Genomic DNA, 13862 nt, shown 5'->3' with positions numbered 1-13862 from the left:
CTTTGCATTACCTCTCATGTTTCACTATTAAGCATAAGGCTGGATGTTAGCTTGTGTCAGTTTTTGAAATCACATTTAGAAATGTGACTTATATTCTTATTTTACTATTAATACACTAACAACCAAGAGAGGTAGTGAGAAAATAATAGGAAATAAAAAACCCCTGCCTATCCCCCAAACGTTTCAAGCCTAGATGATGGATAGGAAAGTTCTTTCAAATCATCAAAGAGTTAATAATTCCAAGACTTAGAAAAATAAGAAAACCTTCTCACAACTCCTTATATACAATGTAACCCTGACACTAAAACATAATGAAGCTAACTGCATCATTTAATTTTGAATGTGTAGTAAACAATACCAAAATTTAATGGTTTAAAACAATAATCATTTATTCAGCTTATGATTCTGAGGGTCCATGAACTGTTCTGGGCTCAGCAGGATGGCTCTGCTGCTGCTCTTGGCTGGGCTCACCCATTTGCATCAGTGGTAAACTACAGTAAATTAGGCATCTCTGCTTCTGGGAGTTGGATGGCTGTCAGCTGGAGCAGTGGAGTCAAACTGGGCCATGTGTCTCTCATCATCCAGCAGACTAGCTCATGCTTATTCACATAGCAAGTCAGAGTTCCAAGAGCAGTTTTAGAGCAGAAAAATGATGGAAAGGAGGCAGGACTAACTTGCAGCTCCCACTCGGACAGACAGAGCAGCACGTGGAGACTCACATTGTGAACTTTCGCTCCAAGAACTACCACAGGAACATGCTAGGAAAGCCAGAAGAATCCATAGACCCTTTGAAGGAGGTGGATTGCTGCTGCAGGCTCTCTGGGACAGCCAAGGAACTGTGAGTTGGCTTGCTTTCTCAGCTGGGAGGCCTGTAGCCTGGGGCAAGTTCTCAGCCCTATTCACTGGCTGCCTGGAAATAAACTCAGTGCTGTTGGGGGTGCATGGTGGGAGTGAGACCAGCCTGTGGCTGCCAGCTTTCCCTCACTTCCCTGATGACCTGTGTGATGCAGCAGAGTCAGCCATAATGCCCCTGAGAACCACACCCCCCCACAGCATCTGCAGCAAGCCCCACCTAAGGAGAGTCTGAGCTCAGACACGCCTAACCCTGCCCCTACCTGATAGGCTAACAGGGCAGGTAGAGAAAGACCAAGACAAAGGACATAATCTCTTGGGAACTCTATGGCCCCGCCCACTGCCTGACACTAGGGCAAGCTTGTATTCTCCCTATACTACTGCAGCTGATGCACTCTTGAAAGTGCCACCTCCTGGCTGGAGGCCAACACAAAGCCAGTGCACTTAAAAATACAACTAAGGACCCTCACGGAGTCCACTTCACTCCCCTGCTACTTCCACCGGAGCAGGTGTTGATATCCATGGAGAGACCTGAAGACAGATCACATTACAGGACACCTTGCAGACACTCCCCAGTACTAGCCTGGAGCCCGGTAGCTCCGCTGGGTGGCTAGATCCAGAAAAGATATAACAATCACTGCAGCAGGGTTCTCAGGAAAACACATCCCTAGGGGAAGGGGGAGAACCCCAAGGAACAGGAGAATCTGAACAGCAGCACTTGACTCCCAGATCTTCCCTCTGACATACTTTACCCAAATGAGAAGGAACCAGAAAAATAATTCGGTAATATGACAAAACAAGGTTATTTAACATCCCCAAAAGATAACACTAGCTCAACAGCAATGGATCCAAACCAAGACAAAATCTCTGAATTGCCAGAAAAAGAATTCAGAAGGTTGTTAAAATAAAATTATACAGGATATGAATAGAAAAGTCTCCAGAGAAATAGCATAAATAAAAACAATCACAACTTCTAGAAATGAAGGACACAGAGAAATGCAAAATACACTGGAAAGTCTCAGCAATAGAATTGAACGAGTGGAAGAAAGAACTTCAGAGCTCAAAGACAAGGCTTTCAAATTAACCCAATTCAACAAAGACAAAGAATTTTAACAAATGAACAACGCCTCCAAGAAGTTTGGGATTATGTTAAATGATCAAATCTAAGAATAATTGGTGTTCCTGAGGAAGAAAAGAAATATAAAAGTTCGGAAAATATATTTGAGGGAATAATTGAGGAAAACTTCCCTGGCCTTGCTAGAGATCTAGACATCCAAACACAAGAAACTCAAAGAACACCTGAGAAACTCATCACAAAAAGAAGGAAAGGAAACCCTATCAGATTAACAGCAGATTTCTCAGCAGAAACCCTACAAGCTAGAAGGAATTGGGGTCCTTAAACAATTAGCCAAGAATTTTGTATCCAGCAAAACTAAGTTTCATAAATGAAGGAAAAATACAGTTCTTTTTTTCAAACCAATGCTGAGAGAATTTGCCACTACCAAGCCAGCACTGCAAGAACTACTAAAAAGAGCTCAATCTTGAAACAAATTTTTGAAATACACCAAAATGGAATCTCCTTAAAGCATAAATCTAACAGGACCTCTAAAATAATAACACAATTTTTAAAAAACTACAAGGTATTTGGGCAACAAATAGCACAATGAATAGAAGAATAGTACCTCACATCTCAATACTAACATTGAATGTAAATGGCCTAAATGCTCCACTTAAAAATACAGAATAGCAGAATGAATAAGAATTGACCAACTGAGTATCTGCTGTCTTCAAGAGACTCACCTGACACATAAGGACTCACATAAACTTAAGGTAAAGGGGTGGAAAAAGATACTTCATGCAAATGGATACCAAAAGTGAGCAGGAATAGCTATTCTTATATCAGACCAAACAAACGTTAAAGCAACAGCAGTTTAAAAAGACAAAGAGGGACATTATATAATGATAAAACTAGTCCAACAGGAAAATATCGCAATCCTAAATGTATATGCATCTAACATTGGAGCTCCCAAATTTAAAAAACAATTACTACTAGACATAAGAAATGAGAATGACAGTAAAACAACAATAGTGGGAAACTTCAATACTCCACTGACAGCACTAGACAGGTCATCACGACAGAAGGTCAAAGAAACAACGAACTTAAACTATACCCTACAACAAATGGACTTAACAGATATTTATAGAACATTCTATTCATCAGCACATGGAACATTCTCCAAGATAGACCATACAGTAGGCCATAAAACAAGTCTCAACAAATTTAAGAAAATAGAAATTATATCAAGTACTCTCTCAGACCACAGTAGAATAAAACTGGAAATCAACTCCAAAACCCTCAAAACAATGCAAATACATGGAAATAATTAAATAACCTGTTCCTGAATGATTGTCGGGTCAACAATGAAATGAAGATGGATATTATAAAATTCTTTGAACGATAATAGTAACATAACCTATCAAAACCTCTGGGATACAGCAAAAGCAGTGCTAAGAGGAAAGCTCATAGCATTAAATGCCTACATCAAAAAGTCTGAAAGAGTACAAATAGACAATCTAAGGTCATGCCTCAAGGAACTAGAGAGAGAGCACACACCAAACCCAAACGCAGCAGAAGAAAAGAAATGACCAAGATCAGAACAGAACTAAATGAAATTGAAACCAAATACAATATATAAACAAAAAGCTGGTTCTTTGAAAAGATAAAACTGATAGACCATTAGTGAGATTAGCCAAGAAAAGAAGAGAGAAGATCCAAATAAGCTCACTTAGAAACAAAACATGAGATACTACAACCGATACCACAGAAATACAAAAGATCATTCAGGCTACTATGAACACTTTTATGTACATAAACTAGAAAACCTAGAGGAGATGGATAAATTCCTGGAAATATACAATCCTCCTAGATTAAATCAGGAATTCCGAAATAGAAGCTCTGAACAGACCAATAACAAGCAGTGAGATTGAAATGGTAATTTAAAAGTTACCAACAACAACAAAAAGTTCAGGACCAGATAGATTCACAGCTGAATTCTATCAGACTTTTAAAGGACACCATTCCACAAAATAAAGAGGGAATCCTTCCTAAATTATTCTATGAAGCCAGCTAATCATCCTAATACCCAAACCAGGAAAGGACATAACAACAACAACAAAGAAAACTACAGGCCAATATTCCTTCTATGCCCAAAATCATAGAAGGGACATGCCTTAAGGTAACAAAAGCCATCTATGATAAACCAGAGCCAACATTATAGTGAATGGGGAAAAATTGGAAGCATTCCCCTTGAGAACTGGAACAAGACAAGGATGCCCACTCTTACCACTTCTATTCAACAGAGTACTGTCCTAGCCAGAGCAGTCAGACGAGAAAGAAAGAGCATCCAAATCTGTAAAGAGGAAGTCAAAGTGTTGCTGTTTGCTGATGACACGATTGTATACCTAGATGAACATGAATGCAAAAATCCTGAACACAGTACTAGCTAACTGAATTCAATGGTGTATCAGAAAGATAATCCACCATGATCAAGTGGGTTTCATACCATGGATGCAGGAATGGTTTAACATACACAAGTCAATAAATGTGATATACCACATAAACAGAATTTAAAACCAAATGATCATCTCAATAGACACAGAAAAAGCATTTGACAAAATTGAGCATCCCTTCGATTAAAACCCTGAGCAAAATCGGCATAGAAGGGACGTACCTTAAGGTAATAAAAGCCATCTATGATAAATCCAGAGCCAACATTGTACTGAATGGGAAAAAGTTGAAAGCATTCCCCCTGAGAACTAGAACAAGACAAGGATGCCCACTGTCAGCACTTTTATTCCATGCAGTACTGGAAGTCCTGGCCAGAGCAGTCAGACAAGAGAAAGAAAGAAAGGGCATCCAAATCAGTAAAGAGGAAGTCAAACCATCGCAGTTTGCTGATGGGATTATCATATACCTAAAGACTCATCCAAAAACCTCCTAGAACTGGTAAATGAATTCAGCAAAGTTTCGGGATACAAAATTAATGTACACAAATCAATAGCTCTGCTATACACCAACAGTGACCAAGCTGAGAATCAAATCAAGAACTCAACCCCCTTTAGCTGCAAAATAAATAAATAAATAAATAAAATACTTAGGAATATACCTAACCAAGGAGGTGGAAGACCTCTACAAGGAAAACTACAAAACACTGCTGAAAGAAATCACAGATGAAACAAATGGAAGCACATCCCATGCTGATGGATGGGTAGAATCAATAGTGTGAAAATGCAATACTGCCAAAAGCAATCTATAAATTCAATGCAATTCCCATCAAAATACCACCGTCATTCTTCACAGAACTAGAAAAAACAATCCTAAAATTCATGTGGAACCAAAAAAGAGCCCTCGTAGCCAAAGCATGACTAAGCAAAAAGAACAAATCTGGAGGCATCACAGTACCCGACTTCAAACTGTACTGTAAGGCCATAGTCACCAAAACAGCATGATACTGGTATAAAAATAGGCATATAGACCAATGGAAAAGAATAGAGAACCCAGAAATAAAGCCAAATCCTTACAACCAACCGATCTTTGACAAAGCAAACAAAAACAAAGTGGGGAAAGGACACCTTATTCAACGAATGGTGCTGGGATAATTGGCAAGCCACATGTAGAAGAGTGAAACTGGATCCTCATCTCTCACCTTATACAAAAATCAACTCAAAATGGATCAAAGACTTAAATCTAAGACTTGAAACCCTACAAATTCTAGAAGATAACACTGGAAAAACCCTTCTAGACATTGGCTTAGGCAAAGACTTCATGACCAAGGAACCCAAAGCAAATGCAACAAAAGCAAAGATAAATAGATGGGACTTAATTAAACTAAAAAGCTGCACAGCAAAAGAAATAACCAGCAGGGTAAGCAGACAACCCACAGAGTGGGAGAAAATCTTCACAATCTGTACTTCTGACAAAAGACGAATATCCAGAATCTACAAAGGAACTCAAATCAGCAAGAAAAAAAACAATCCCATCAAAAATTGGGCTAGGGAAATGAATAGACAATTCTCAAAATAAACAAATGGCCAACAAACATATTAAAAAATACTTAACATCATTATGATCAGGGAAATGCAAATCAAAACCACCTTACTCCTACAAGAATGTCCATAATCAAAAAAATAGATGTTGGCGTGGATGTGGCAAAAAGGGAACCCTTTTACACTGTTGGTGGGAATCTAAACTAGTCCATCCACTGTGAAAAACAGTGTGGAGATTCCCCAAAGATATAAGAGTAGATCTACTGTTTGATCCAGTAGTCTCACTGCTGGGTATCCACCCAGAGGAGAAGTAATTATACAAAAAAGACACTTGCACACATATTTGTAGCAGCCCAGTTCACAATTGCAAAAATATGGAACCAGCCCAAATGCCCATCAATGAGTGGATAAAGAAAATGTGGTGTGTGTGTGTGTATGTATGTGCATATATACACACACACACACGCACACCATGGAATACTACTCAGCCATAAAAAGGTAGGAAATAATGGTATTTGCAGCAACCTGGATGGAATTGGAGACAATTATTCTAAGTGAAGTAACTCAGGAATGGAAAACCAAACATTGTATGTTCTCGTAAGTGGGAACTAAGCTATAAGGACACAAAGGCATAAGAATGATACAGTGGACTTCTGGGACTTGGGGGAAAGGATGGGGGCGGTGAAGGATAAAAGACTATACATGAAGTACAGTGTACACTGCTCAGGTGGTGGGTGCACCAAAATCTCAGAAATCATTAAAGAACTTACTCATGTACAAAAAAAATTTTTTTAAATAAGAGTTCTAAGAGTAGCAAGAGGGCTCACTAATATGTGATCACTTTGTCAGTCTCTGCTTGCATCACATTTGTGCTTTTATTGGCCAACACAAGTCACACAAGGCTAAGCTCCAAGTCGTTCACACCTCCTTGTTTCTACCAAAAGCCATGGAAACAAGGAGGTGCGAAAAAACAGGGACCAATCCTACGATAACATATGAATCTAAGTCTAAAAATTTTTAATAAAATAGCACACCGAATCCAGCCTAATATACTATGAACAAGTAGGTTCATTCTAGGTTGCACAGGTGACTCAGCATTAAGAAATCTGCACTGTGCTATGTCAGAATGGGGGCTTCAAAGGGCCTTGTCTTTCTGTGATCAGTTGTGCTGATGTAACATGGAGACCCAGAGAGGTGAAGCATGTTGGCCAAGGCCACACAGTGAGTTGCTGAGGAACTGGGATATGGCCTGGTCTCCGCAATTTCTCTGCAGTGCTCCCAGAATGGGGCCAGTGGCTGGCTGATTCAGTTTCTGACCCCACCCCCCTCATCCATTCATGATCCTTGAATCCATGCCTTCCCACCCCAGGACCCTGCACCACATCTCTTCAGCAACTTTCTCCCCAGTGTTGCTCATGTGTTGACTCTTCCAGGCCTATAAGAGGAAGACAGAAGCAGCCAAGAAGGAATATCTGAAGGCTCTGGCAGCCTACCGGGCTAGCCTCGTCTCCAAGGTAACACCTGGAATCTCCAGGCACAGCCCTGATCAGAGTGGGGCCACTTGAGGAATGGAGCAAGAACCGGGGCCCGTGGGAAGGCCAGCACCCCAGGTCTTAGAAAGGATGGGTCAGAACTACATGGTCATGTCTGCAGGGCACCTACAGCGTGCCAGGCTCATTCTGGGCACTTTACATACATTTCTTTCCACTGGGTTCTTCCAACGAGAACCCAACACCCAGAGGGGTTGAGCAACTTGCCTGAAAAGATCCACTTTGTTGAAGTGGCTGCACTAGGATTCAAACCCAGTTTTGCCAGTTTTATGTGGCCTTTACTTCTGACCGCTGATGGGGCTTGGGATATGCTACCCCAAAATATGGCACCTCGTCACCACACCCCCGGCCACCTCTGTCAACACCAGCAATGTAGGAAGCTAGGTGTGGCCGTGGATGCGTGGCCCAAGTGGAGGTGGGTGTTGTTCCTGCTACGGAGGAGATGGCACACAAATTGGTCCATAAAAGGCCAAGTAAAAGGCAGTTCAAAGTCAAGGGAACAACATCTGCAAAGGCACAGAGGCTGAAAGGAGCATGATGAGAGCTGGCTCAGTGGGATGGTGCTTGTCCCACTGGCCAGGCTGAGGAGCATGGATTCCCCCATGGGGAGGGGGCCCCCCAAAGATAAAAGCAGTGGGTGGCTGGATGGTCAGAGCCAAGGGGACTGAGGCCCCTGTGCTAGCTCTGGTTAGTCCAAGCTCTCTCCCAAGAGAGCCAGCCAGGGGCCATGTCAGTGGGTTGCAGAGCCTCCTGGCCTCACAGCCCAAGTTCTGGCTCGTCCCTCTTCTGTTCTCCAGTGACTGATACCTGTCTCCTTCCAGAGCTCCCCGGATCAAGGTGAGACCAAGAGCACTCAGGCAAACCCACCAGCCAAAATGCTCCCACCCAAGCAGCCCATGTATGCCATGCCAGGCCTGGCCTCCTTCCTGACGCCGTCGGACCTGCAGGCCTTCCGCAGCGGGGCCTCCCCGGCCAGCCTCGCCCGGACGCTGGGCTCCAAGTCTCTGCTGCCAGGCCTCAGTGCGTCCCCGCCGCCGCCACCCTCCTTCCCGCTCAGCCCCACACTGCACCAGCAGCTGTCACTGCCCCCTCACGCCCAGGGCGCCCTCCTCAGTCCACCTGTTAGCATGTCCCCAGCCCCCCAGCCCCCTGTCCTGCCCGCCCCCATGGCACTCCAGGTGCAGCTGGCGATGAGCCCCTCACCTCCAGGGCCACAGGTAAGCAGGGAAGAGCAGGAACAGCCCTCTGTGACTGTGTGGGGAGGGGAAGCGGCTTTGCCCTTTAAACCCCAGCCCTGCCACTGACCGGTGATATAACCTCAACCTTGGCACCTGACCTCTCTGAGCCTCAGTTACCACATCTAGGAAGGGGGTCTCGCGCACCTTATCTGAGATGCGCTGGCTGCAATGAACAGTTCACAAGTTGCCAGACTGACTCTTAGGACATTCCAGTCCCCGCTTCCTGCATCCTCAGCCCTAACCCTGGCCTTTCCCAAAGCCTTCAAGACCTTACCCCTGCTAATTGTTCCACAGAGATTGCTGCAAGGTTCACATGGCCCTTAGAGGTCATTGGGCTTAGTAATTCCATTTTACAGATTGGGAAACTGAGGCCCACAAAGGGAAAGGCCCTGAAAGCAAAGTCCTTCAGCCCCTGATTCAGCCAAGACAAGGGTTGAATATTTCTCAGGGTGCTCTACTGGGAGCAAGGCAGCAGCCCTGGAGGCAGAGAGGCAATTCTGGGTGACATGAGGCAGTGTCTCTTCTGTGTGGACACCCTTGGACACAGGGGCTCCCACCCCGGGTAGGCCTGGGACAGTCTGCCCCCTTATCTCTCCTTGGCTTATGGCCTCCTTCCCCATCTGTAGGACTTCTCACACATCTCTGAGTTCCCCAGCAGCTCGGGATCCTGCTCACCTGGCCCGTCCAACCCCACCAGCAGCGGGGACTGGGACAGCAGCTACCCCAGTGGGGAGTGTGGCATCAGCACCTGCAGGTTAGTCCTCGCCTGTCCCTGCCTTTGTCCTGCCAGCCAGGGAGACTGAGAATAGGATGGCCAGGGATGGGAGAATGGCCATGGGCAATGTGGACAGGGGAGGACCCTGCAGTCACTGTCAGCCCTGCCGAGGGGATCGAGACCTCAGATGACACCGCAGAGCCAGGCCCCGGAAGGACTCTGCTGGCCTGATGCTGAGGCCTGCTTAGGAAACTGACAAGTCTTCAGTCTTGCTGCTCCTTCCTTGCTCCTGTTTTTTTCACAAATGCTTCCATGTGACATTCACAGATGAGTCCTGCATCTTAGGCCGGTTCCCTAGAAGCAGAGCCTGAGGCAGCAGGGATTGGGTGTCCTTGGGGATGTGTTGAGGAAAGCCTGCAGGCGAAGGGGGTGAGGGAGGCAGGATGAGGTGGGGGAAGGAGCCGAGAGGGGAGGTGGCCTCAGCTGAAGACTCGCTTCCGCCTCATCCCATGAGAGCCCTGGAGCATGAACTGTGCCAGAGTGGCTCCCACCTGGAGGTCAGGGAACTGGCTTTTTTAACCCCTTCATCAGTCAGCCCTCAGCTGTGGGCTGCCCCGGTGGGGAGTGGAGCCCACTGGGCAGGGCAGCTCCCAAGACTAGAACAGCTGAGAATGCAGGATAGGGGACCTGGGTGAGACACGGTGGGAAAACGGACCCACTGTCTATCCCAAGGAATTAGACACCTTAGAGACCCCTTTCCCCTGCGCCCCAGCGTCCTCCCTAGTCCTCCTGTGGGCCTCCATTCCCATCCTGCACTCCACCTTTCAAACCCATGCTAACGCCTCCCTCTAGAAGTCTTCCTGGATCCACGCCACCCCAGCTCCGGGGAAGGGGGGCCTTTCACTCCAGCCAGCAGGAGAGGGAGGATGCAGTGAGGAGGGACACTTGCTCCTTAACCTGCCAGCCGGGTTCCCATTCCCTTGGCAAGAACGAGTCCTACAGCCACACCTGGGGGATGTAATGCCAAGCAGCTGTTCCAGGGATAGCGCCACACCCTGGAAGGCACAGCGCACTTGTTGGGTGGCCACCTTGCTGCTGAGAACCCCTGTCCCCAGCCCTAGCCTCGGCCTCCCAACACAGGGCTGATTCCTCTGCTGACCCCGCCAGCGCCCTTAGGCACTGAACAAGTGGCCACCGTGCATGCCCCGTTTCTGACATGCCTGGGGTGAGATTCTACGTGGGTGGGCGGACTCCGCTCAGCAAGAATCCCTTCCCTGACCCCAAGCAGGTGCAGACCCTCCTACCCCAGCCCTTTCCCGCCAACTTTCCTTCTCAAAAGTCAGAATACTTAGGGCATGTAGGGGAGTGTCACGCAACGTCCAAGCCTCCTGAGGCTGGCCCATCACATCCAGCATGGAGGTCGGACTGCAACAGGGCCCTATTTTAAAAACATAAAAGGCACCTGTCCCTCCCTTAATTCAGTTTGAGATTTACAAATTCCTGTGATTAAAAACGGATATGAGCAATGGTGACATCAGCGTGCGCCTCGATGAAGGACAGACACACTACTGCCCTTTCTCCCAGGGCTGAGGACCAGGTGGTCCCCTGCTGGGATTCCAGGACGGGCTTGGTGCAGAGTGGGGTGGGGGTGGGGGAGCAGCTGCAAGTCCCTCATTGTGCTGCAGGGGGCAGCTGAATCCGGGGGGGGGGGGGGGTGTAGAGTGCAGGGGTCCTGGTGCTCCCCTGGCCTGGGGAGGTACCCAACAGCTTTGACAGCCCCTCCTCTCTCTCACAGCCTGCTCCCTAGGGACAAATCGCTCTACCTCACCTAATCCCGCCTCCCCACCATCCCTGAGGCTCGCTGGAAGGCACTGCTCAGAGCCTGAAGGGCTGACAGCAGAAAAGAGGCCCTGGCCAGAGGCAGGGTGGCCCATCCGAGGGAGCAGTGACACACCCATTGCCGGGGGCTGAGTCTCTTCCTCGACCTCCCACCAGACTCTGCAGAGGCAGCCCACTGCCCGCTGCCAGCCCAAAGAACCTGCAGGAACCTTCTGCCCGCTGACCTGCTTGCTCCGGGGTAACTGTGGACCCTGTCTTCGCCCTGCGCACGGTACCCTATGTCTGGATGCCTGGCCCCGGCCCCAGCTCACGTGGGCTGCCCCTGGCAGGGTCGCTTACCAACGGACACCCACCCCAGATGCATGGGCCAGGGGGCCGGCCCCCGTCATAGACGTGCACATCGGTTTTCCAGTGTGAACAAAAGATTACGAAACCTAGAAACTGTTGGTTCCGTGTAAGTAGTTGACTACGTGTTTTAGAACTGTGAAGACATCTGTAAGATTATTTTGTGGGGAAAAAAAGTAGTTTCCTTTAAGGTAAAAATCATTTTATATGATCCTTAGCACATTTTTAAGTTTTATCTTAAGGGAGACGTGCACAAAAGCGGCTGCCAAACCGTTTCGTCATCCTCACAGCAAGGACCGGACGATTGCTAGCCACCCCGGAGCACCGCTCTCCTTTTAACCATGTGTTCATCTATTTTACATTGCCAGCGACGACTTTTGTCTATTTATGGAGAAACCTTGAGAACAAAGTTGCAGCTTATCCTACCGTGTGCGTGGTTTTGGGGTTTGGTTTGGGTTTGGGTTCTTGACGTCGTTTGCAGCTGTTTCCTGGCCCTGGCGAGTGTCTGTCTTGGTGCCCAGTGCTTCTCTCAAATCTCTTTATAATAAAACTTCTGAAAAGCTGAAAACAAGTCTGTGTCTCCTTGTCCTTGGTGAGTCAGGGTTGAACCCCCTAAAGTGGCATAGAGCCCCTCGGGCCAGATGGACTCAGGTCAAAGTCTTGCCTGACCTTTACCAGCCCGTGTGGGTTTGTGTGGGTGATGGGAGCACCCTGACCTCAGTCTTGCCCTCTAAGGGGGTCACGGTGGCACAGACCCGTAGGGCTCTTGTGATGATGAAAAGGGGTGTGGGCAAGAGTGCCACCACACAGGAACTTGCATCGGCTGGTGACAGTGGCGAGCCCTTCCTCTGGAGGATGGGGCCTCCCAGGCTTGTGGAAGTGAGCGGTGGGAACCCAGGGAGGAGGCCAAGGGGTTCTTCAAACCGGAGTGTAGGAAGCGTCCTAGACGGGATTCTTTAAACCAGGTTTCCCAGCAGATATTAGATGGTGATACTAACAACAACAATAAAAGGCAAATAATACCTGACTGCTTTAACTACATCTGGAAAAATACCAATTGCCTGGTGGAAAGCTGCAACGCTTGCACCCTGCATTGCAGCCATTTTGAGGTGGGGGCAGGTGCCGCTGCTCCCAGCCAGGCTCGGGACTCAGAGAGAGCAGGCTACACCCTCAGGACAGCTCTCCCAGCCTCACACTCTCCAATCACGGTAAACCCCTCCTTCCAGATGACAGCCCAGGAGTGGGATGCAGTTTCCCCACTGGAGGGCATTTTGTAATCCACTTTGGAAAAATAAAAAAGAAAACCACAAACAAACCAGCCACCTGCCATCCCGTCAGCAGCAGCACCGCAACGTGCGGCATAAATATTTCATGTGGTTACAATTTCCTTTTCTGTGTGGAGCTTGTCAGTAACATGACGGCTTAGACAGTTTAATATTCAACTCTTGCTTCCACGTTTGCGAAAACAGCATCACTGGGATCCATGCAGACAGCCCACAATGACAAGAGTACAAGGCCCTCCTTGTAAAGTGGTGCTGAGGCAGAGGCCTGCTGCCATCCCTCACAGCTGCACCAGGAGCTCAGGAGTCTTCTCCAAGCATCCACACGCCAAGGCCAGCCTCTGGGCTGCACAGGACACACAGAGGCCTCGAGCAGAACCTAAGCACCCTGCCTGCAGATACCAGGGACTGTCGCACGGGTGCGTTCTGGGGCCCCAGAGAGTGGAAAAAGAGCCTAAAGGCTGATTTCAGGGCCACAGGGTGGACAGCAACTGTCTTAGTCCATCCCAGCTGCCATAACAGAGCGCCATGGGCCAGGTGGCTCACAGCAACACAAACTTACTGCTCACATTTGCGGAGGCTGGGAGGTCTAAGATCAAGGCCCTGGCAGCTTCAGCGTCGGGTGAGGGTTCACTTGCTGGTGCGTAAACATCCATCCTCTCTCTGTGTCCGGCAGGGCGGGAGGGGAGGGCATTCTCCAGAATCTAACAACACTCACCCGAATCCCGAAGGCTCCACTCAGTCACCTTCCAAAGGCCCTGCCCCCAAATGCTGGCCCATTGAGGGTTAGGATTCCAACAATCAAATTCTGGGAGGACACAATCCTTCAGTCTGTAGCGCCGACTACAGTGGTTGGCACTGGTGTCCCCCTCTCCCCGGGCTCTTCTGTTGCCAGAGCCCATTCCCAGGTCCTGAGTGCCATCCCAGTCATTACCCCCTCGAGCTGCCACAGCTAATGACCAAATAATGGAGACGCCAACTCTGTGGTCCCATTCAC

General features: G+C 47.7%; 1 protein-coding gene across 6 annotated transcripts in view; it reads left to right on the top strand.

The window, feature by feature from the left end:
• The window catches only part of TOX2 (TOX high mobility group box family member 2), a 159230-nt gene extending 147077 nt beyond the window's left edge, over window positions 1–12153 (top strand). For 4 of the 6 annotated variants that reach the window (XM_025399409.1, XM_025399411.1, XM_025399412.1 and 1 more), the window contains 4 exons: window positions 7332–7412; window positions 8270–8665; window positions 9313–9440; window positions 11197–12153. In XM_025399409.1, coding sequence (XP_025255194.1) covers window positions 7332–7412; window positions 8270–8665; window positions 9313–9440; window positions 11197–11233 — 642 coding nt within the window. In that variant the 3' untranslated portion in view covers window positions 11234–12153. The remainder of the gene's footprint in view (window positions 1–7331; window positions 7413–8269; window positions 8666–9312; window positions 9441–11196) is intronic. The other 2 variants (XM_025399414.1, XM_025399410.1) reach the window with 1 other exon arrangement.
• Window positions 12154–13862: the final 1709 nt, after the last annotated feature.

Source organism: Theropithecus gelada, chromosome 10 (assembly GCF_003255815.1).
Source record: "Theropithecus gelada isolate Dixy chromosome 10, Tgel_1.0, whole genome shotgun sequence".
NCBI classification, from domain to species: domain Eukaryota; kingdom Metazoa; phylum Chordata; class Mammalia; order Primates; family Cercopithecidae; genus Theropithecus; species Theropithecus gelada.
This window is presented reverse-complemented; position numbering and strand designations above follow the sequence as displayed.